This window comes from Tribolium castaneum, chromosome 3 (genome assembly GCF_031307605.1).
Source record: "Tribolium castaneum strain GA2 chromosome 3, icTriCast1.1, whole genome shotgun sequence".
Classification (NCBI taxonomy): domain Eukaryota; kingdom Metazoa; phylum Arthropoda; class Insecta; order Coleoptera; family Tenebrionidae; genus Tribolium; species Tribolium castaneum.
Window position 1 is genome coordinate 14304842 of NC_087396.1, and position 23192 is coordinate 14328033.

General features: G+C 38.0%; 6 protein-coding genes and 1 long non-coding RNA gene across 11 annotated transcripts; 5 read left to right on the top strand and 2 right to left on the bottom strand.

Annotated features, from left to right (window-relative positions):
• Positions 1–81: 81 nt before the first annotated feature.
• LOC664436 (trichohyalin) lies at positions 82–5935 on the top strand. Of its 4 annotated transcripts, XM_008197829.3 has the most exons (11): positions 84–256; positions 308–455; positions 1034–1135; positions 1214–1300; positions 1391–1555; positions 1615–1704; positions 4141–4330; positions 4389–4477; positions 4528–4722; positions 4960–5586; positions 5640–5935. In XM_008197829.3, exons 2-11 carry the CDS (start codon positions 345–347, stop codon positions 5817–5819), a joined length of 1836 nt encoding a protein of 611 aa, XP_008196051.2. In that variant the 5' UTR covers positions 84–256; positions 308–344; the 3' UTR covers positions 5820–5935. The 4 variants fall into 4 exon arrangements, with proteins under 4 accessions (XP_064211894.1, XP_008196051.2, XP_064211897.1 ...); XM_064355824.1 differs by lacking the exon at positions 1214–1300 and having other exon boundaries at positions 82–256; XM_064355826.1 differs by lacking the exon at positions 1615–1704 and having other exon boundaries at positions 88–256.
• A 674-nt stretch (positions 5936–6609) lies between these two features.
• Positions 6610–16037, top strand: LOC135265744 (GRIP and coiled-coil domain-containing protein 2-like). Its single transcript, XM_064355819.1, has 7 exons — positions 6610–6748; positions 6800–6885; positions 6940–8113; positions 8365–8553; positions 8607–13589; positions 13637–13894; positions 15885–16037. Exons 1-7 carry the CDS (start codon positions 6710–6712, stop codon positions 15945–15947), a joined length of 6792 nt encoding a protein of 2263 aa, XP_064211889.1. The 5' UTR covers positions 6610–6709; the 3' UTR covers positions 15948–16037.
• A 48-nt stretch (positions 16038–16085) lies between these two features.
• BORCS7 (BLOC-1 related complex subunit 7) lies at positions 16086–16653 on the top strand. Its single transcript, XM_970444.5, has 2 exons — positions 16086–16326; positions 16379–16653. The coding sequence occupies exons 1-2, from the start codon at positions 16189–16191 to the stop codon at positions 16556–16558; spliced, it is 318 nt and encodes a 105-aa protein (XP_975537.1). The 5' UTR covers positions 16086–16188; the 3' UTR covers positions 16559–16653.
• Positions 16477–18727, top strand: Acsf3 (Acyl-CoA synthetase family member 3). Its single transcript, XM_970445.4, has 3 exons — positions 16477–16740; positions 16797–17140; positions 17190–18727. Exons 2-3 carry the CDS (start codon positions 16810–16812, stop codon positions 18593–18595), a joined length of 1737 nt encoding a protein of 578 aa, XP_975538.1. The 5' UTR covers positions 16477–16740; positions 16797–16809; the 3' UTR covers positions 18596–18727.
• An 82-nt stretch (positions 18728–18809) lies between these two features.
• On the bottom strand, positions 18810–19374 carry LOC107398290 (uncharacterized). Its single transcript, XR_001575177.2, has 2 exons — positions 19164–19374; positions 18810–19035 (listed from the first exon to the last, which is right to left on the bottom strand). It is a non-coding gene; the product is annotated as an uncharacterized LOC107398290 (long non-coding RNA).
• LOC664441 (uncharacterized protein) lies at positions 18972–21448 on the top strand. 2 transcript variants are annotated; one of them, XM_015981881.2, is made up of 6 exons: positions 18972–19214; positions 19425–19559; positions 19604–19828; positions 19879–20377; positions 20426–20652; positions 20702–21448. In XM_015981881.2, exons 2-6 carry the CDS (start codon positions 19428–19430, stop codon positions 21002–21004), a joined length of 1386 nt encoding a protein of 461 aa, XP_015837367.1. In that variant the 5' UTR covers positions 18972–19214; positions 19425–19427; the 3' UTR covers positions 21005–21448. The 2 variants fall into 2 exon arrangements, with proteins under 2 accessions (XP_015837367.1, XP_975540.1); XM_970447.4 differs by having other exon boundaries at positions 18973–19201.
• On the bottom strand, positions 21437–23043 carry Gbeta5 (G protein beta subunit 5). Its single transcript, XM_970449.4, has 8 exons — positions 22908–23043; positions 22723–22859; positions 22557–22675; positions 22240–22510; positions 22051–22191; positions 21911–22007; positions 21694–21860; positions 21437–21647 (listed from the first exon to the last, which is right to left on the bottom strand). The coding sequence occupies exons 1-8, from the start codon at positions 23023–23025 to the stop codon at positions 21636–21638; spliced, it is 1062 nt and encodes a 353-aa protein (XP_975542.1). The 5' UTR covers positions 23026–23043; the 3' UTR covers positions 21437–21635.
• Positions 23044–23192: the final 149 nt, after the last annotated feature.

The window sequence follows — 23192 nt, forward strand, 5'->3', positions numbered from 1 at the left end:
ATAAGACGTTCGTTTGCAATAACTATTTATTTAAAGTTTACTTTAAATAACCAAATTTACATTTTTGAAAGTTGAAACAACAAAACCGTTTGAGGTTGTGTCACGTGACTGTAAACAGGTGTCATCCGTGTGACATGTGTGTTGTGTAAATTGTCAATTTTAAAAGTTAATTATTTGGAAAAACTCATTTTAACTTTTCCAGTATATATTTTATTGTATTTTTTTATGTGTTTAAAGTCATTAATTTACCGAGGAGGTGAGAACATAACCGAATTATTGCTTAAATTGTTTTTATACACAATTTTAGATAAGTGTTTTGGGCCCTTTTTAAGTAATTTTTGTTTATGGCTGGGGATATAAATGAATTGATCCGTTTGTTTAAAACTCAACTAGAAGAAGACAGTGGAAGATTGGCCGAGTTAAGAAAAAATGAAGAAAAAGAAGAAATCCATCAGGTTTGGTTTATTAATTGCAATATAATTTGAAGCAGAAATCGAATGGTGTTATGGCCGCGTTTTCATGAATGAGAAAATTTGCATTTTACTGGCAAAATGCCACTAAATAGTAGCACAATTCCCTTTTACATAATGAAGATAAATGAAGGTGCAATCGGTTTATTATTGTTACCTTTGTTGGTGTCAATTATCCATTTGTAACTCGCCATAAACATAGTAAATGTGACGGTCCAACAAAGACACCACAAGAACAAATTAAATGTTTCTTTATTGAAACCGCCTATCGTTCCAATAGCGTGATATAGATAGCAGTTTCCTGAAAAAGGGAGCGTCTATTTTCTGACCTTGTTTATTATTGATTTTCTTGAAAAGCCAACATGACAGGGTGAAATGTGGTTGGTGGTGATGTCTGTTATTTGACCCTCACATCTCTAAGACTCTGTTCCTCCCAACTTAGTTTGTGGTTGTTATTTATATCAGTTTCTAAAATGATGTGCATCTTCATTTTTGTCTTCGAAATTCATTGAAAAAATTGTTCTGGGTCATGTCATTGCACGCCTTTTTTTGGCTAATTCCAGATCAAAACTTGTGATAATGAACACCAACAGAACAATAATGTACCATCACACGAGAACAAGGAGAACCTGCCATTGAACCTCGACTCATCACCCGTTAACCAAGTGAGTATCGCTGAATTTGCCGTGACTGTAGTTTTTGTGGCTTGGTTTGGAAAGGCTTCGTTTCGTTTTCCGTTTTAGAACCTGCCGCTAATCGAACGACTTGATTTAAGTAGTAATGAGGGCGCTTTAGAGGAGACTAAGCGAGCTTTTGTCGCTATCAGCCCGGTAAGCATGACTGATGCCGTTTAATTTGCGACGTTATGCATGAGCAGCCGTCTTGCTGGGGCGCTCCTATGTCTTATTGCGTTCTTGCAGAATGCCAGCGGCGGCCGCAGGATGTTGCGGTACGGCGAGTACAGCCCCAACAACCCCCAACTGAGGGTGACGGCTGCTCCCTATCTCGGGCTCGGCGAGTATGAGCAGAGGCGCAACTTGCTCCACCAAAGACGAAGGGCCGATTATCTCGAACATTTATCCAAGGTAAATCACTCCCGCCGCTCTCGCTTTCCCGCCGTGTCATCTCAACCCCTGTGTTACAGAGCGAACGTAATTTTAAAAATTGTCTTTTGACCGGAAACGTGGTGACGCGAGCCGTGCAAACCGACTTACAGAATATTCATTGCCCTTTAGTAAGTTGGGAACGCCTTTTTTAATATTCTGACGTAGTGGTGTACATATTTGGGGGCGGCATGTTAACGGGGCTTCTCTATCACTCATTTGCCATGTTTAACAACTGGGGTTAACCATCTCGTAAATGGCGCTTCTTAACTCATCAGCACCACAAATATGCATTAGTTTATTATTAAAGCTGATCGTGCAATTTGTTACCATCACGAAACTAATACAGTTCAAAATGAAATTAATTTTATTGCTCTTCGCAAAGTGTATTTCAAGTTTTACCTCTCGCCAAAAAATAATATTTCGGGTTATCTAAGAATAAATATTTACAGCCCAAGCGATAGAGTTTTATTTCAATTCTAATGTTATATCAAATTTACAGTGTGCGGTAGCGAAACACCATAAAAGATAACAATATTTTTCAAATCACATTGCGTTATAAAAATGAAATTAAACTGCTCCCAGCCTAATTAGTTGAAAATTGTACAAATTTATTTTGATTTTTATATAAAAACGAGAAATATTTTGGGGACTAACCCTTTCATCCAGATCCAGTTGTTTTCTTCATTTCTTCAAATCTAATAATCCAATGGCACATACCTCTAACCACTTGAAATTTTATAAATTACACTACTTTTCACATGTCTATTAGGCTCTTGAAGATGCACAATACGCACAAGTCATCACTGAAGTTTCATGTTTTGAAAACTTTAACAAAATACTGATTTTTATTTCATTTAAAGAGTGAGGCGTCTGTTTGCGACAACAGCAAGTGATAAAGTGAATAAAATTAAACGGCACATTACTAATTATTGTGTAAGAATGTGGATAAATGATCATTGACAAAAAATATGATCCATTTATGTAACCAATTGCTGCAGACGTGTGAACAAAGAGTTATGACTAATTCATTCAATAATATTCGTAACTCATTTTTACAAAAACTCAGTATGTTATGGACAATAAAGAACAAGGGAATGAATCAACAAAGAAATTACATTTTTTTCTGGTGTTGGTGTTGACGATTTTGTAACATTGTTTTGTGTAAAAACTGTGTTATAAAGTGCAAATCGTTGACTTTACCAACTTATTACTCAAAAAAATCACTGTTATTTAATGACAAGTCAAAACCAGAAAATTACCATTAAATTTTTCCAAACTGAATTGAATGAGTGTTAAAAAATTCAGAATAGCAGTTGAAAATCAGTCATTTCCGTTGAAAAATAAAAGCATAAAATTGAAATGTATTTAATACTGTTTCGTTTACTCTATTATATTTGTTTTCAGTCTATTATTAGAACTATTTATTTGAACTTTCTAGGCCAGTCATGTAATTTGGAACACCCTCTATTAAAAAGAAGCAGTAGAGGCTAATTCATGTATTCTGTCGAGTCTTACATAAGTAAAATACAAAACTAAATGTATTCTCAATTTGACTTTAAATAAATTATTAAATTGTAAATAGAAAGACAGATTATTATTAAAGGTAAGTTTCGAAGTACTTGAACAAAATGATTATTAACTTAAAGAAGAATTTGATGGATAAACTGCTGTTATTATTGCTAGTAATGAGGTCAGTCATTAGCATTAATAAAATAAGTCTTTTTTTTTTTATAAAAAAGCACGGATTTTTTAACCAGCTATTTATCATTCAATATATTTAGGAAATTTCTTTGTTAAAATTGTTATTAAGAATTTATTAATAATACAAGGATAGGTGGAAAAGTTTACAGATTTGAAAGAATGTGGAAAATACTAACCCCTATACTTTGCTTGCGTGACTCGTTATAATTATACACAACAGTTTTAGCATAATTGGACCATTAGTGTCTAAGATATTACAGAAAAAGTAAGTCAGTCATGAGAAAAATAGGATTTTGTGGTGTTATACACGATAATTGTGGTTTCAACTTGGCAAATATTATAATTGTTTATTTAATTATACAAACCTTTATTGGTTTTTTGCTCCGATATTAAATAAAGACATCAATAAAGTAAAAACTCTTTTATTATTACTTACTATTATTACTTATTATTATTACTATTCCAATGATCTTTGAAAAAACAAAGATCAACTGTTGTCAGTGTTTGTAATTGTAATCTGTCAGTTATAATTAATTGATTTATAAAAAAAAATATTTCGGTTTTGGTAGTTCAGTAGGGGAACATGGTTCTTTTTCTGTTTGTTTTTTATTAACATTACTAACCTCCAGCTCAAATATATATTTATTTCGTAAACAATAAGTAGGACCCGGGAGGTGGTTAACCCCTAATCAATTTTTAATCGGGGGAGGAGGTCTGTCAACAATAACTCGAACTCGCTTAAGAGCATTTGTACATACAAATAATTGTGCTTTGCCTTATGTTGAATGTGTACAGTAGATAAAAGGGTCATAACAATGTCACATCTAGTGATTATCCGTCCCTTTCACGTTCAATTGTTTTAGGTGCAGTATGAAACCTACTCACCGGGAAAAGAGCTAAATTCGTACATTTCGAGCTCTGTTATGCAAAACAGTCGGAATCTATCACCGTACCGCGCCGACCAAAGATTAACTTCTCAAAATGCCTTATTGAAGCCTGAAATGGACAAGCCGAAGAGCATTCTGTCGAATAGGCGAACAGGCAGCCCTAGAGGTAAACATCTCCCTATTGCATTGAATTCAGAGCGACCAATAAAGTCGTTTTATTGCAGAGCGACTGCTGTCCGATTTGAAACATTCGTATTCGCCCAGTTTTCTCGACGGGTTCAGTTATCAGGACCGTGCGGAAGAACTGGAGCGGGTAAGTGGGGGAAAAACACAAAGGTGATTTTGTGGCAATTCGGTTTAAAGGAAAGAATCAAGCGTGACAATTATCAAAGGGAGTTGAGACTGCAAATCGAGGAGAAGAGGCACTTGCAAGCGATGAGGGAGGAACAGGAACGGAGGGAGCAAGAGTTGGAGAATAAGCGGCTCGAGCAGCAGCTGCTGCGGATGCAGGAGGAGCAAGCGATCGAAGAGCAACGCAGGTGTCGCAGGGATGAGCAGGTGCAGCATACAAATAAAAAGTAGCAGAATTGTGTGTTTTTGTTTCGTTCTTTGTATTCAATTTGTTGCCATTAATAAGTAATTATTTTGTGACGTTTTATTTATTTTATCCAAATTCGACAACAAGATCAATTATTTTATTTTGTGTTGTATGAAGGTAAGTATTAATTGAGTTTAGTTGTTTTGTGTAGTTGGTCATTTAGGCGGACTGGAGACTAAACGTTGTTTGGTTGGCAGATGCGCCGGCACAGCGAGGACCTTTTGAGGAGGAAGCACGAGTTGCAGTCCCGCTTGCGTAAGCACACCGAGTCTGAAAGTAGCGTGTCAAGTCTTCGAAACACCAACGTTGCCTCAAAAACTCTATCGCATTACTCTCCACCCGTGTCTCGCCGCAACCCCTACTCCTTCAACATACCATCCACTTCTGTGTTCGCCGACATGTCAAGTAGCAGCAGGTACAACCCGAACCGATTCGATTCGTATTATCGCAAAGACGCGTTGAACAGGATGGACTCGCTAAATACATATGACACTCATCGTAGATATAATGCTTTCAGTCGTTTTGACTCGTTGAGTAGAATAGATTCGTTAAATCGCCAAGATACGTTGAATAGACTAGAGACGTTGAGTATTCAAGATAGATTAAGTAATGTACAACGGAGGCACAGTGCTACTCAGCAGGACCTCAGTTTGATCCGGCGAAGCCCGAAGCTGCAAAGAAGGAGCAGCTCGAGCAGATTCGAGGACACTCTTCCTATACCAGTATTGAAAGCGCACTCGCCCGTTGCCAAAGAACTAAAGAACTCGGTACCTTTTAATTCCAGTAGGTCAGATGCAGTTAGAAAATTAGAAGATAAGTGGCAGGTTAGTCGATTTAAACACAAGTGATTGGGTTGTAAGTCTCGAGGGTATTATAGATTCCTGCGGTGCAAAAAAATATCGTCAACCATGGAGATCCCTTACGGGACGGCCAAGGAAGAAGTATATTAACTCAGTTAGGTGCCATCAGAATGCAGCTTCAAAAAGAGCAATTACGAATGGATGAAACCTTACGTAAACGCGGTATTACACAATCCAAGGCTGTTGATTTTCATTAAAATTAATACGTTTTACATCGAGTTGAAAATTGAATCATAGTTATTTTATATATTGTTAGAACTTGTCTTTATATTTATAATTGAAATAGAGTAGACACGTTGACGATGACTGAAAACTGGTTTTTATTCAAACCCGACCCTCTCATCCCCTTTTAAAGGCTTCAGAAGCTTAAAAAACAACTTTGTATTAACAAAAAACGCAGCACCGTTTCTCTAACTCAACGGACACCTCTTCACAACGGACATTTTTATAAGAACGTAACAAAACCTATATTCAAATTTCCACCTCCCATTAGCGGACACCTCTCGACAACGGACAATTAAAGGTTCCCAATCGGTGTCCGTTGTTGAGAGGTTTTAGTGTATTTCGATTTAAAGTTGAAATTCTGACGTCATAACCGCCTCTCTAATGTTTGGTCCAGTTTTAAGATCAAATAGTTTTTAATTTTATAACTGACTGGGTTTATCAAACCTTGACAAAGTTTCTCAAAAGTTCAAGACAAAAACTGAGTACAGAAAAAAGTCGAAAAAGTAGTTTTTGTGGCGTGTGTGTGTGAAAAATGTTCAAATATCTGTCCAGTTCTTGGTGATTTAGAGGTTCATTGATGAGAAAGAGGACGCTTATTTATTATTGTAGAAAATTTTGAAAAGAATCTCCTGAAAAAAAAAACAGGATATCGATTTCCGATAACAAACCAGTGCCAACGGCTTTAAATTAACCGCCACACAAGTCACACGCGATTGGCCACAAGCCAGAATTACCGTTACAAAACGAAGTTGGCCGACAACCGTCACCAATCACATTCATTATTTTGTTTTCGAACCGTTTGACAAATGCCGGGTGCCGGTTTTAAAAAGTGCAACGGTTTATTGCGAAATTTTTGTAAAAAATGGATAATCAAAAGTGGAACACTGTTTTAATTGAATGGGTAAGTCGATACGATTGAAAAAACACCAAAACTGAACTCCCGAACTTTTAGGTTAACTGTTTGAAACTTTGCAAAAATATCAACAAGCTTGACGAGTTACGCGATGGCGAGTTTTTCTCAAATTTGCAAAAAGTCGTGTAAGTTAACATCCGATTCATTAGGCACATTTACTTATTAAGTATTATCTCCAGAACCAAATCCCGAGATGCACAAGTTGATGTTTTAACGTTCATTTTTGATTTGTTCGGAAAGCACTACCCCAACTATTTATTCCACAATAAGACCGAAATCCATTTATTTGATTTACCCGAAATCGATTTGAAAGCGATAATTTCGCTCCTCATGCACTACACGTGCATTTACGACCGAAGAGACGTCCTAACGTCCCCCATGTGTCACTCCCTCTCGCAATCAACGCAGCTAATAATCCGCAATTTCCTCCAAAAAACCACCACAAGTGTGACTAAAGAAAGCATGAGCGACATAATTAAATCCTGCATTGACGACGCTTCCGACCATTTAACAACAAACCAGTGGTTGTCGGTCGAATCGTCCTGCAGCTCCAACAGCCCCCTTCAGGACATCCTAAAAACCCCCGTGTCAAAATTCGGTCGTTTGCACGAAAAGGACAAAATCATTGCTAAACTGAAATCGGAACTGGAGGCAGAACGCTACGAAAAAGCCGACTTGCAAGAAGAACTCAAAATACAATTGGAAAAAAGCAAAAAAGTCGAGCAACAATTGCAGCAAAAAAACAACGAAATTTCCAGGCTGCGGGCCGAAGTGGGGGCCCTTGAAAATCGCACTCCGCCCCATTTCCAGGACATGGACAGTCGCGAATTGCAGCGACGCTTGCGTTCCGAAATTCAAACCCTTGAACAGTACATTAAACAAATCGAGGACGAACAGGACGAAATCAGGAAGGAAAAAGACGCGACTAAGGAGCGGCTGCGAAAAATCGAGCAACAAGCGAGCATGTGGGAGGAGAAATTTTTCGAAACTGAGCGCAATTTTGAAAATTTGACCGAACATTCAAAACAGCAAGAGGAGGAATTGTTGCAGTTGCAGGCCCATTGTGCCGAATTAACAGCCTTGTTGGAGGAATATCGCGAGAAGCCGAAAAATGATAGTTCGTTGTTTGAGTTTTCTCCAGAGAAAGGGTTAAATAAGACGGAGTTGTGTCCAGAGGATCTCGCTTGTTCGGTTATTGAGGTGCAGTTGAGGGATGCTCAGAAGCAGATTGAGAAGTTGAGGACGCAGATTGGAGAAACGGAGGAGTGTGTAACTCAATTGAGAAACGTTTTGGTTGAGACTGAAACGAAGCTGAGAGAATCTCAGGATCTTAACACAGAGTTTGATACCAAGGTAGTTATAAAAATACATTCTCTGATTTATTTTATAATGTCAAACAAGAAAGACTGGGACAATTGTACAATCAAAAAATGTTTTTTAATGCCGTTAAGGTACTTGTTACATTTGCTTATTAAATTATTGTTTTTGCTGTTAAGGTGTTTTTAAGATAAGTTTTAAGAGACTTGATAGAAAACCAAATAAAAATATTTTGTTGTTACTAGACCTTTTTTATTTCTTACATCTTATTACAAATTTTTCTGCAGGTAAAATCGCTCGAAAACGATAAAGAAACAGTTCAAACACAGTTACTTTCAACTCAGTCTGTTTTGGATGAAGCCAATAGAAATATAAATGTTTTGGAAACGAAAGTTGTGAACCTTGAAACTAAACTGCAAGAAAATGAAGAAGTATTAGGAACAGTTAGGCATGATAAAGAAGAATTGCTCTCACAAGTAATTTTACAAATTTTTTTTATTTTTTTTACTATAATTTAATCTTTTTGAAGGTCACTTCTTTGCAAGCTCACATTGGACAAGTGGAAAAACACCTATCACAAGCTTTGGACCAATTGGAAGATTATAAATTGCAGTCTCAAACTCTTGAAAAACAACTCACTGAATCGAAAGCCGTATCTGAGAAACTTCAATTCGAGCTGGCCGATGTCGTCTTAGAAAACCAGAAAACGCACACACTTTTGAATGATTTGTACGGTGAAAAGAATGAATTGGTTTTGAAATTAGAGGAGGCAGAAAATACTAAAAAATCGCTTGAAAAACACTTGTTCGAGTTTCAAGATTACTCTAAGAATCTTGCGTCTGAATGTGAAACTCTTCGTGTGGAAAATCTTGCCTTTAAACAGGAACTTTCCGAAAAAAATACGCAGCTGTTGATAGTGACTCAGGAAAAGTCAGATTTGGCCATAAAGCTTGAGTACCAAGACGTGAAAGTTGTTGATTTGGAGAAAACCAACGAAGGACTAAATTGCGAGATGGACACTCTTCAAAATCAGTTGAAGGAAACATTGGATCGTTTGGATTCAAGTCAGAGCTATTTGCAGAAGCTTCAGTTGGATTATAGTGAACTTGAGACGAAATTGAACGACGCTAAGACACAACTGGAAAATTTAACAGTTGAGCTGAATACAGTTTTGGAAGAGAAAAAATCTGTGGCTGAACGATTGGTCGAACGTGAAGATTACGTCTTACAGTTAGAAGAAGAAAAGAAGATTTTGACGGAGAAAACTAACGTTTTAGAAGATTCGTATCGAAAATTATCGCAAAAGTGTGAAGAAGTACAGTCGTATAATGAAGACGTTTTGAAACAGCTTTCGGATGTTTCACAATCTCTTGAAATCAGTAAACAAGAAATTGGAAGTTTACAAGAACTTAAAAAGTCCCTAGAATTGCAACTTGAAGAATCACAAACTAGCTTAGAAACTTTAAAAGTAGAGCTTGAACAAATGCAATCAGCAAACGTCAAAATAAATTCTTTATTGCAAGAAACAGAAGCAACGTTACATCAGTCGAAAAAAGAGAGTGAAGATTTGAAAATACAGATTGAAACTCTGCAACAAGAACTTAACGACTCGATTAATAATTTAAGAGAGAGTCAGAAAGATGTCTTCGATTTGCAAGAAAGCAAAAATAGGGTTGAGGAAAATTTAAAACAAGTTGAATTAGAGTCGAAAAACTTAAAATCGGAATTGGAAAAGGTTCACCTTGAAAAGTCTACAAACGATAAGGAATTAAGTGAGGTAAAGAAATCATTAACCGAATTAGAGGAGGAGTCAGAGAAGGAGAAACATCATTTTGAGACTGAAATTGGTGTTCTTCAGAGTCAGTTGAATGATGCTTTAGGTAGTTTAGAGACTGCCAAAAAGAAGGAAGAGAAACTTCAAAATCTCAAAAATCAGCTTGAAACGCAATTAAAAGAAACACAGGCCGCGGAAGAAAAATTAAAACTTGAAGTGGAAAAACTAAGTAATAATTTGAGCGAAACTCGTCAAGAAAGAGCAGATTTCTTGAAAAAACTTGAGAATTTAGAGGATGAAAATGGAAATTTGCTCAAAGAGTCTCAAGAGCTTCAGGAACGTTTGAGTCAAGTTTTAAGTGATTTGGAGTCAAAAACTGCCGAGTCGAAACAATTGAATGACATTCAAACTACGCTTGAAACTCGTTTGGATGAAGCAGAGAAGATGAGACTTCAACTAGAGACCATCCAATCTCATCTTGATGAAACACAAAGTAATTATGAAGAATTGAAGAAAGAGAAGTCCTTACTAGAAAATGAATATACAAACATGAGACAAATCACCAGTGAGTTTGAAGGAAAACTGAATGAAACTCAAGATTATGTACAGCAGTTGGAAATGAAGAATGAAGATATTGGTAAACAACTAGAAGAGGCTAGAAAGTTTGTGTCTCAATTGGAGGGAGAAAACGGCGCTTTAATGGTGAAAATGCGAATTCTTGAACAGGAAAAAGAAGAATTATGCGAGGAAAAGAAGGATCTTGAAAAGGAACTTTACGATGAGAAAAGCAACTTTGAAGAAATGAAAACTGTAAACTCAAATCTTTTAATTAATTTGGAAGATCTACATATTTTAGTAGAGGCAGTTCGGTCGGAGAAGGAGAAATTAAATGAAGTTTTGATGAATGAAAGAAATGAAAGTGAAGCTTTGGTCACAAAACTAAATGACAAGTGTGAACTTCTTGAAGATAAATTATCTGAGTGTGTCGACGATTTAGAAAGTAGTAACAACGAATTGGAACGAGTAAAAGAGGAGAAATCTTTAGTCGAAACAGCTTTGGAAAATCTGAAAAGTGAAATGCAGTCTATTGAAAAGTCTCAAAAGGTTTTGGAAAATGAGAAAGAATCATTAGAGACGACATTAAAGCAAGTGGAAGTACAGTTGAACGAATTAAAAAATAGAAATGAAGTCTTAGAGAAGGAAGTTTCAGAAAGAACGGAAACTTCTACGAAAGAAAAAGAGGAACTTGTATCCGAAGTTGAGAAACTTTCCAAAATAAATGAAGATATTCAGCACCAATTATTTATTTTAGATAGGAACTACAAGGAATCGAGGAGTGAGAAAGAAATTCTTGATAAACAGTTAAATGAGATGAGCGCTTTGTCTGAAACTTTGAAAGCAGAATCTGAAAACCTCCGAATTCAGTATCAGAAGTCGAAAATTGAATTGGAAGAAACTAGAGATATGTTGATGAAATTAACTTCAGAAAAAGAAAATCTATTCACGCTTTTGCAACACGCGAAAGAACAGAACGGGGAATTTGAAAAACAAATTTCTGAAATGATCAACAGTTTGGAATTGAAAGAAAATAAATGTAATGAGCTGAATGATGCAGTTAAGGTGTTGGAAGATAAACAGAAAGATCTCTTTTCAGAGAATGCATGTTTGCAACAGCGTTTGGCTGTAATAGAAAAAGAAAATAAAGAAAGGGAAGTTAAAGAAAGGGAAGAAAATGAACAACTTAGTCAAGAGTTGAAACGAATATCTCAAGAAAAACTTCTTCTAGAAAGTAAACTCGACGATGATGAAGTTATGTCTTTGGAGACTCAAAAGAAGATAAAATCTCTAGAGGAAACCATTCAAGATTATGAAATTACAATTTCGGGTTTGAAGAGTGTCGTCGATACAAATTTGGAGAGTTTGGAGTCTTTGAAAGAAGAACTAGCCGATCAAAAAATTAAAGAATCCGAGATCATGACAAAGATTTATGACTTGTTGAAAGATAATAACCTTATTGATGACGAAGATGGGCAAGGTGATTTTAAAACATTCATTACTGAAAATTTCGAAAAGTTACTATCTTCCAAAAATCAAGAAGAACAACGACGAAAAGACCTGAAAGTTGAAGTTGAAGAACTGAAAGCTAAAAATATGGCAGCAACAAAATTGAACGCTAATTTCCAAGAGATGGTTGAAAAATTACAAACTCTGGTATTGGAACAGAGCGAAGTTGTAACAGCGGATGCTCTCAAAGCTAGTTTTGATCAAATTCACTCCAAAGTTAACAGCGTTCTGAGTTTGAAACAAAAGTTGTCGGAAGATTTAGATCAACTCAAAAATGACAACTCTGAATTAAGCCGAAAACTGGACAGTGTCTTATCAGAAAAGGAAGAAATTTTCAAATCCAAAACTGAACTGGAAAAGAATTTAAAGGAAGAAAAAGAGAAAGTCGAGAATTTGCATAAAGAATTGGAAACTAAAACACAACCGATTAAAGTTCAAAAGGAAAATATCTTAGGAGTTTCAACGAAAGGCAATAAATCGCGGGAAGAGGAACTGAAGAAAGAAAACATGTTGCTGAAACGTAAAGTTGTGTTGGCCGAAAATGCCAAAAATAACTTGGAAAAAGTTTTAAAGGAGTTACGAGAGGAAAAGAAGAAAGTACGTGAAGTACCATCCTCACCAACTAGCGATGCTCTTTACAAGAAACTTCTGCATGAATACATTCAAATCAAGGAAGATAATGAGCGAGTGGTGAAAGAAAAAGATGCGATAATTGAAGAACTAACCCGCGCAAATGAAGAACTGATAGTAAAAGGTGCCCCAATTAAGCAAGAAAGTGGCGAAAAGATGGTCCAAGATCTCCAAAATATCCGTGAGGCCTACGGTAGTGTGATGAGTGTAAACTCAAAACTCGAAATGGAAATTGTAACTCTCAGAAAAATCATCGAAGAACGTAACGGCGAATTGGCAAACTACAGTCACATTAAAGAAGCTTATGAGAAACTGCTCGAAGACAATAACAAACTCATGACCGAAATGGATACAATAAAATACAAGCGATTGAGAGACAAGGATGAGTTTGTTCGGTTAATAAAGAAAGAACGCGACGAAAATTTAAACCGCGAAACTAAAAAAATCCAAGACATACGAAACGAATACGAGGGCAAGTTGGAGAAGATGAAGGAGAAAATGTTGAAGCTTTACAGAGAGGAGGTGAATAAGAAAGTTCGCTCGGTTAAAGACGGCCAAGGCGAGACTGCAACTTTGATGAAAACGATCGCGAATTTGCGATCGGAGCTGTTTGAGGCCGACCAGAAAATCCAGTTGCTGGAAATGGAGAAGGAGATTTGGAAAATGAACAGAAAAATCGACCAAGAGGCGAAAACAAAGCAATTGCAGTCCGTTTCAAGTGTCACCACCCTGACCAGAACTAACGAAAGAGTTTCGACTTTACCGCGGCCTTCAATCACGGAAGAAATCACCATTTCCAGGCGAACTTCAGTCACTGGAATCCCGAACAGTTTGCAGATGGAAGACGAGGAGGATCTGTTCAACGATAAGTATCTAACCGACTTGAAGGAGGGAAAATGCATTTTGCCATCGGATCGCGAATCGACTAATCGGTTTTCTGAACTGGCATGGAGGAACTCGTTAGTGCCCCCGCATCTAAAGTCTTCGTATCCGGCGGAAACGCAGTTTGTCAGTCCAAGTCGGTTCAAAGATGAGGATATGAAGGTTTGTCGTTTGGCGATTGAAGGTGTGGTTTTTATTTTACTTTCTAGGCTGGTAATATTGAATTTGAGGATAGTTTGTGTAAGTTATTGCCCGGTGAGAAGCCCCGCAAGAAGGATTTTGGCACAACGACGTATAAGAAGCCAGGACCGCCGACTCCGAGTAAGAATGGGGGCCGGCTGTCTCTGCAAGGCAACGAAGTGCATCCGTTGAGGGACGTTGATGGGAAAACGCCCAAGAGGTCAACGCCTAGCAGGATTAAGGCGTTGTTTACAGGACGGAATAATAGTACAAAAGAGGCAGGAGAGGTAATGACTTAATTTAACTTCGGAATTCGGAAAAAAATGAATGAATAATCATGTCTAAAAATTATAAATAAATCATAATATTTTTAAGTGACGTCTTTCTCAAGTTGATTTTTTTGGTTGACTAACCGACCGATAAAAATTGGCGGCGTTTTCTGCTTTATTGAATAGCAACAATTGTTTCTAAACCAGTCATAAAAACAATGGTTATTGAAAATTATCTAATGCATTCTTTTCAGGGGAATGACTTTCGATAAAATCGGTTCTAAACGATTATTATCATTCGCTTTTTACGAGTACCTTTGTTTCTATGCAGTTTTCGTATTTATACCGTCATGCTTTAGAACTCAAAACCGATTTTTTTCAGTTATTAAAAACTTATAAAATACAGTCAAATCTCATATAAGCGGACCCTGACGGTGGCATAATTATTGTCCGGCTAAGGGAGGTATCCTCTTAAGAGAAATAATAATTTATACATAGAAACAAACTAAAAAAATATATTAAAGAGCAGCATGACAAACTATTTCTTGGAAAAACATTTTTTTTTTCAAAATTTATTAGCTGTTTTTTAAATTATTTTTTAAATAAAATTAATAAAACTATAAAAATTATACATGGTGCTCAAAAACTAGCGCACCAATTCAGTTGTACGTTGTTGAGAAACATGTATAGATTATAGGAAAAATCTTGAAAAAATTTCTAGTCATATTTAAAAAAAAATTGCAACCACAAACTTATTTTGTTAACTTCTTCAGTTTACATAATTTTTATATTTTTCAGTGAGTAATCGTTCCCTAACAAAATAATGAATATTTATTTTTAAATTTATTATCATACTTTTGCAGTTTTATTGTTGATCAAATTCTATTGCGATCACGACATTTCATTAATTTAAAATTCGTTATTTATCAGTAACTTTAATACAAAGGATTTTTTTTACTATTACCTTATAATAGTAGAAGGAATTCTCTACCACACACCATTGAATTGGTGCACCGGTCTTTGAGCACCCAGTATTTGCTGCTCGGGTTTTTGCTATTTCAAGTTTCTTTACTAAAATTTCGTATATTCTGTTTGTTTTGAGTAAAATATCCCAGAATTTAATTTTTTTGATGATAAGATACGCTTTTTTAGTTTTATTTGCCCTAAAAACTCTGTTTAAAAGAATGAAAGGATCTAACGAATGCATATAGATACCGCCAGACTTAGTGCAAGTAAGAATTTGTGCAATAAATAATACACATAACTTCAACCTCATTATTATTTTAACATTAAAATAAAACATGTACACGCTTATGTGATTACCCGAACTTTCCGACGGGTTGACATAATAAAATAAATAAATATGCGGAAAGGTGACCTGTTATTAAATAATAACTATTTAATAACATGCGCGTATGACTCTTAAAAGAGAGATTTTGTCTCCAAGGATCGGAATTGCATTGAACAATTAAAATACATGAGCCTAAAACTAGGGCCGTCCGTTTGTCAGAGGGGTCCTCTTATGGGAGGTGTCCTTTAAGAGAGATTACACTGGATAGGGTTTGTGTGCATTGTTAAACGACTAAATTTTGGTGAGGAGTTTTGAAGTGAGTTCACAGTTAATGCATATATTTTAAGTTATTCATTAGCATTACTTTCAATTTCAACTCCTCTACTTCGCCTCCTCATCTGTTTATTATATTATTTAATTTTATCATTCATTGTATTTCCGTTACTTGCTAAAAATTAGAGAATGTTTAGCAACATTAAAAATTGCTTTTAAACTTTATCAGTGTTTTTTTTGTGACATATTTTCACGCTTTTCGTCTTCAAATTTATTTTTCTTTTCAAATCAAAATAGAAGGGAGCCAGTTTTTATGAGTAACTTGAATTAATAATCCATGTTGCTTTTCATCTATTATTAGTAGTGAGAAAGTTTTATTGGAACTTGTTATTTAATTTTACGAGGATTTTTTTTTGTATTCATGCATCTTATTTTTTTTTTCAGAGCCAGAGTGTGACACCCAGTCGGGGCAGACGCCTGAATAGTATTTTCCGAAGACCCAAATGATTTTTTAAGTGCAGAATGTTGTTTTTGTTTTATTACCGTTTTTATAAGAAATGTGTTTTATAAATTTGAATACAAGTATCTTTTTTTAAACGATTGTAATTGTGCATGCCGTATTTGGAGGCGCGCATTTTTGTATCCTCATCCCATTGATCTCAATTACATTCGTACCAACACGACAAATCGAAAACCCCTTCTCTGGCATGTCAATAATTTGCCATTTCAAAACAATATAAAAATTAGGATGGCATCTGCAAGTAGTACAAGTGCAAGATCGTTATTTGCGGACTCCAAAATGCGCCTAGCTGACCGCGTACAAGTCAATGTAAACAACATTTCGTCCCTCGCCCGTCAAATCACCCGAGGATCGAAAAGCAGCGAGGTGGGTGCCCTTAACACACTTCCCCGGCCTTGCTCCACCCAAAATGTTGCAGATTTTAATGCACTCAGCTCGCAACTTCGCGGTACAAGAACATTTGATGGAAAACAGCGAAAGCAATTTGAAAAAAATGCAACTCATCTGTGTCCACCTCGGCTACCAGCACGACTCCATGCTCAAATCAGCGCAGCAAATCGAAGAGGTGAAGGAACAAGTGTGTGCCATGCAGCGATAAAATTGATCAGTTTGTTTAATAATCACTAATTTATCACGTGCGGTGATAATAAATTTGGGATTGCGTAGTTGGCAACCCCTGCAGACTTAACCTTACTTCACCTTGTTTTTAAAGTGACGTTTCAAAGAATTGAAATATGATAGCAAACAGTCGTCCAAAGTTGCTGTTTATAGTTGTTTGAGGTGAGAGTTTTTTAATTCTTTGCTTTACACAACAATAAATTTGGGCAAAATTTTAGATTAATCGATGCAATGTCGTTTCTAAGTCGCCAGTTAAAATTTTGCTTGAAGCTTCCAAGACTAACAACGCAAATTCGTCTGCAACAGACCAAACCCAAACTAGCGGTTTCGGGAGACGTTATTCCAATATTTAGCAATGCCCATCTTTTCCCCGATAAAGTCGCGCTCCGCGACTCTGTCGGTAGCTACACTTATGGTAATTTATTCATAAGTGCGAAAGAATTAGCAAATACCATTACACAAAAAGTTGATGGTAAGACAAACCAACGGGTGATGTTCCTATGCTCCCATGACGCAGACTACGTGGTCACGTTATGGGCAATTTGGATGTCTGGCCAAATTGGTATGCAAAACACCACTTGAGTGATATTTTCTCACGCATTGCTTTGCAGCGGTGCCCCTAAGTCCCCAACACCCCAAAAACATTCTCCTGTATTACGCCAATGACACTAATGCAAGCCTCCTAATAACGACAAGCCAGTACGTTGATTTGATGCAAAGAGTAGCCAAAAATACGAACACAAAGCTGCACGTCCTTGATGACAAGCTAAAATTAACCACAGCTGCAAAAGTCGCAACGAAAAAAAGTGACTTGGAAGCCCCTCTCTCCCTCAGTTTTTACAGCGCCAACAATGCTCTTATCCTATACACGAGTGGCACAACCGGCAACCCTAAAGGCGTTGTCCTCACGCACAAAAACATTGTTTTCCAAGTAAATACTCTCCTGGAGGCGTGGAAATGGACCCCCAACGATGTCATCCTCCACACTCTCCCCCTACATCACGTCCATGGCATCGTAAACGCTCTACTGTGCCCCCTGTACATGGGGGCTAAAACGATCATGTTGCCGAAGTTTGACGCGAACGCCGTCTGGTCGCATTTATTAGGCGTGAGCCCCCAGCAAGGCGACCGCAGGATTAGTGTCTACATGGCCGTGCCGACAATTTACACGAAACTAATAGAGGAGTACAAACGCGTGTTTAGTTCCGACCCGAAAATGGTCGAACATATTAGAAACATTCTAAAGAATAAAGTCCGGTTGATGGTGAGTGGTTCGGCTCCGCTTCCGGTTCCGGTGTACCAGCAGTGGTTCGAAATTTCCGGTCATAAACTCCTGGAGAGGTACGGTATGACCGAAACAGGGATGAGTCTCTCAAATTTGTATGATTCGGACCGGGAGCCAGGCTTCGTGGGGCTGCCTTTGCCCGGAGTGTCAGTCAGACTAGTCGACGAAAATTCCAAGTCCTCCGCCCTCGAAATGACCAACTCCGGTGGGGAAATTTCGTGTCAGATGGACAATAAGCTGGTGGTGAGTGGGGAAGTAAAAGGGGAGTTGTTGGTGAAAAGCGACGGCGTTTTCCGGGAGTATTACAACAGGCCGGAGGCGACCAAAAAGGAGTTTTCGCAAGACGGTTGGTTCAAAACTGGTGATGTTTCGTTGTTTTCCATCAGTAAGAACAAATTTAAAATTCTCGGGAGGAAAAGTTCCGATATTATTAAGTCTGGCGGCTACAAACTCAGCGCAATTGAAATTGAGACTGCATTGTTAGGGCATCCCGATATTAAAGACTGCGTAGTTGTAGGAGTTGAGGATAAGGAGTGGGGGCAAAGGGTGGCAGCGGTTGTGGTTTTACGTGAAAATAAAACTCTGACTTTGGAGGATTTGAGGAGTTGGGGGGGCGAGAAGTTGGCCAAATATGCCTTGCCGTCAGTTTTGGAGATTGTTAATGAGATTCCGAAAAATGCCATGGGGAAGGTGAATAAGAAACAGTTGGTTGATGCAGTTTTCAGGAAGTGAGTGGCGGAAAGACTGATTTTTTAATATATCTAGAGGTTGTTATAGTATTACTATACTTTTTGGTATTATTTCTTATTACGTATTGTTGATGTATAATGATGTATTATTAATAAATATTGATATTCAGACAGACGCTGATAATTTCATGTCGAAATGTTCTATTAATAAGCGTAACTTCCGATAAGGAGTGCAAATTAAAAAAAAATGACTGCAATTAGTTTGTTTGCGTATGTAATTTCCATCATTTAAAGCAACACATAAATATTTATTTGAGAAATATGGGTAATTTAAAAAAACAAATAGGCCCTTTTGTGCATTCGCGCAAATGCATATTATGACAAATAGGAAACCACCGAGCGAGATAGAAGATGGACGACAGTTGGCCGAAACGTCAAACCACCTGAGTTTACCTTCATATTGCAAATTTTCCACAAGTTGGTCTGTAAACAGAAATTAGTGGTTGTTTAAAGGTGATTCTCGTCTCGCCGATCATGCGGAGAGTGCCTGATTCAGCAATGAAAAGTCACTGGTTAACGCAGCGTTTTAAATAATTGGAAACTTGTGATACCTGACCAAGGCTTTCCGAGGGGAGATTTCGCAGTAATTGTAAGTTATCCAGGTAAAATATGCAATAACACAGATGTTGGACTTATCACAGAACAAACATGATGATAAGTGATCGCGTAATAATTAAGTTTGTATAAAAAACGCACACGTAATAAACACCTGCTCCGCTAACCTATGGGAGTATTGATTACATTTCGCGAGTTTTTAAATATTTATAGATATCTATTATTACTTTACCAAAAAATTGTTTAATGAATTGTAGGTGATGGGCGTGAACAACAGTAAGAAATTGGCCGCCAAGTGTTCCTTTTTGTCCAAAGATGAACAACATATTGTTAGCAACTCGTTCCGGCTCGCAAGCAAGAACTCGGAGAAAATCAAAGAAGAGGAACTTACGGTGAGTTGGACTCTCATAAGCAAAACCGCATGAGTTAATTTTAGAAATTATGGGGCACGCAAATGGACTCCCGCCTTCTGCAGTACATAAACAATTACTTATTTGGCATTGGGGAATCACGCACACAAACGGTTGAGCTGGAGCGGTTTGCCGAACTTTTCGTCTTTTGCACAAGGGGCACGGTTGAGGAGAAGCTGAAAGTTCTTATAATATCGCTTGGACGCAGCGATTCTGAATTTAATGAGCTTCCATACATTCTTGTCAAAGAAGTGTGTCACACGTTTATTGCTCCGGAGTCACGCTTAATTTTCTGTTTTAGTACGTGGAAAGTATCGTCGCGTCGTACATGAAAATCCAGAAGTTGAGTAACACAAAACAGTTCAAATCATGGTTTTCTCGCGGCTGTTTCACCTCAGCCCAAAACATCCAGAGACTGGCAGAGAGCCTCTCTCACGATTTGGCGGCGGCTGATAGCATAACGCGACGTGCTCTAGAAGTGTGGTTACAGGGTTCAACAGTGCTTGGTCAATTGCTCCTCTTCGTTTTTATGCATTTATATAACATTTCTCACAAAGATAAAGCTCAAGTTTCCGGCGAGAAAAGCGCAGTTGAGGAACAGCACACCTCGAGTGAAAAGGAGAAAGACAGGAGTTTAGTGCCGTTTTGCCGGGGCCTCGATCTCATCCCTTCGTATCCAAGTTTGCTAGACTTAAACCAGATAGTTTTTATTAACGCGAATCTGCCGCAACAGTATCAATTAGAGTGGAGATTTTTGTTTAGTTCCGAAATACACGGCGAGTCTTTTTCTACGCTCATAGGTCGGGAAATCGCTTTTTCCAAACTTTTTCACCAATCAGTCGTTACAGGTAGGATAGTTAATCAGGGACCGTCAGTTCTGGTAGTTGAAGACAGAAACGGGTACATGTTTGGCGGCTTCGCCCCTGCTAACTGGTCCCTGGGCCCCAATTTTTTCGGGGATGACAGCAGCTTTCTTTTCACGCTCGCACCGCGCATGAGAATTTTTCCATCTACAGGGTACAATCAGCACTTCCAGTATCTCAATTTGCATCAACAAACCATGCCGAACGGTTTGGTAAGTAATTAGTTGGTTAAAAAGCCAGTTTGGAACAAGAATTTTTCAGGCCATGGGGGGGCAGCACAACTACTACGGTCTGTGGATAGACAGCGAGTACGGCAAAGGCCACTCTTCTGAATCCTGCACCACGTATTCGGGCTATTCGCAGATGGCCTCTGGGAAGGACTTCACCTTTCGGCACTTGGAGGTCTGGGGGCTGGGGGCCCCGCCGCCCACGCCGCAGGAAAAGGGCGAGCGTTCAAGCTCTACTAGCGTTCTGGACGGCAACGCTGAGACTAAAGCCATGTTGAAGATGGCCGGACGCACAATACATAGTGAAGGTTTAAGGGATGCACCTCCGAATAATTAAACAAAGGTTGGTTTTATTTTGCTGAAATGCCTTAAACGGTTCTTTTTTAATCTTTACACTAAGATGACAAGTGTTTTAATCGATCCCATGAAGTATTTTTATATGTGCCGTAATTCACTATGTGAGAATTTCGCTTCGTATTACACCAATTGCTATCACGTTACGTTAAGTCTGGGTTGTCAATAGCACCGTAATGCGTACTTGTGTGATAACATTTTAACAATTTTCCTATTTTTTTAATTATAAGAAAAGACGACGTGCCAAAGACCTGGTCACACACTTGTAGTGAGCTTCACTATTTATTTATTTTCCCCGTTTTGATTGTTACGACTATAGATAGTTTATATATTTGTTATTTATGTGTCTTACATGTGATCTATCAATTTTTAAGTCATGTACAGTAACAATTTGTCAAATTAAACAAGATCCAAGTACATAACAGAACTGGAAGTTTTATTATTACATCAACTAATCTTCAGAAACAGTCAACAATATTTTAGATTGCACTTAAATAAATACAGACATTTCGCTACAGTCAGCTCGATACAAACACCTCTGCTCTGCTGAACTGATAAGTCTATAAACACAGAACAAATATTCTTAAATGCCATTGAAATGCAATAATTCCGTTTTAAGCCCAGACCTGTAATAAAATGCTCACAACTGACCCTTTCACCGGCCCTACATACCCTAAGGGTGTAGTCCCACGACCCTGTAGAAAGAGCAGTGCCATCTGGCGAGACTTGCAAACACGAGACTCGATTTTCGTGCCCGTACAACAGACACACTCTTACACATTTAAGAGTATCCCAAACATTGACAGTATAATCGTTATACCCAGCGAATAAGAGTCGACCTAAACCAAACAAATGACAACAAAATTAAACATTAGCGTTGCAATCTGACCTGAAACGGAGAAATCGACCGAATTCACCCCAAAAATAATACTTTCTTTGCTGTAAACTGCAACCTCTTTGTCAGCCCTTAGATCAAATAACCGACACTGAAAAAACAAATTATGCTTGGAAATTTTCATGGATCATTACCGTAGCATCGTCACTTCCTGTAGCTACAGCGTCGCCACTTGGATGGAATTTAACGCTGTTAACGTCCGATTCGTGTCCTTCAAAAGATTGGACGCATTGTCCCGAACGCATGTCCCAGATCAATACCATTTTGTCGCAACTCTAAAGTTTAAACTAGAGTGTGAAAAATGTGATTTTTTAATTAAATACCCCGGAGACGAAAGTGTTGCCGGTCTCAGACGGGGCCAAATCTATCGACATAACATCAGCGGAATGTCCGTGGAAGCTCTGCAGTAGCTGGCCCGACTCTACGTCCCACAAAGCGCAAGTTGAGTCGCCACTCCCCGTCAAAATTTGCTGGTCAGAGTTGGGAAAAATGCAACAACTCATGTAACTAGTGTGCGTCCCGACTGTTTTTTTTTTGAGGGTCACATCCTCGTCCAGACTTAGAGGATAAACAGTGACTTTGTTATCCAACCCCCTGAAAAGCCCCCTCGTTTATCAATTTTCTGGTGGTTTAAACGAACCCGCAAGCGACTAGGTTTCCTGATGGGGCGTAAGCACAAGCCATTACCCAAGTTGTAGGCATGGTGACTGCATGCTCTTTGTTAGTAGTGAAAGCGTCCCAAATGATCATTTTACCATCCTACCGGGAAATTAGTAAGAATTTTGAAAAACAAGTGTTTTTGTTACTTGTGATGATGAGACAATGTGGCGCTTGTCCGGGGACCAATCGGAACACAGGACTTTGGCTTGGTGGCCCTTTAGGGTTCGTCGGGGTTTGATGTTCATGTAGTTGATGATGTCCAAGCGCTCGGCCACCGTAGCCACTACAAAATCGGCTCAAACAAACTTGGCATCGATTTTTGCTACGTTACGTGTAACGTCGTTGAGTTTTTGTCTCTCATCTTCCAGTTTCTTTTTCAAGGCTTCGGCCTCTTTGGTGAGGGACTCGATGGTTTCAGTGGGACAGTCTTTCGACTCCGTTTCGGTCATTTTTAGCCCCACAACACTCCCACTCGAATTGAACAAAACGTCAATAAACAACTGGTTTTGTCAGATGACAGAGGATGACAGTCATGACGTAACTTAACCTCATTTTTAGGCCGTCACAATTTTAATAAATACAGGTTTTTCCGGCGTTGATTTCAATTTTCAACAAC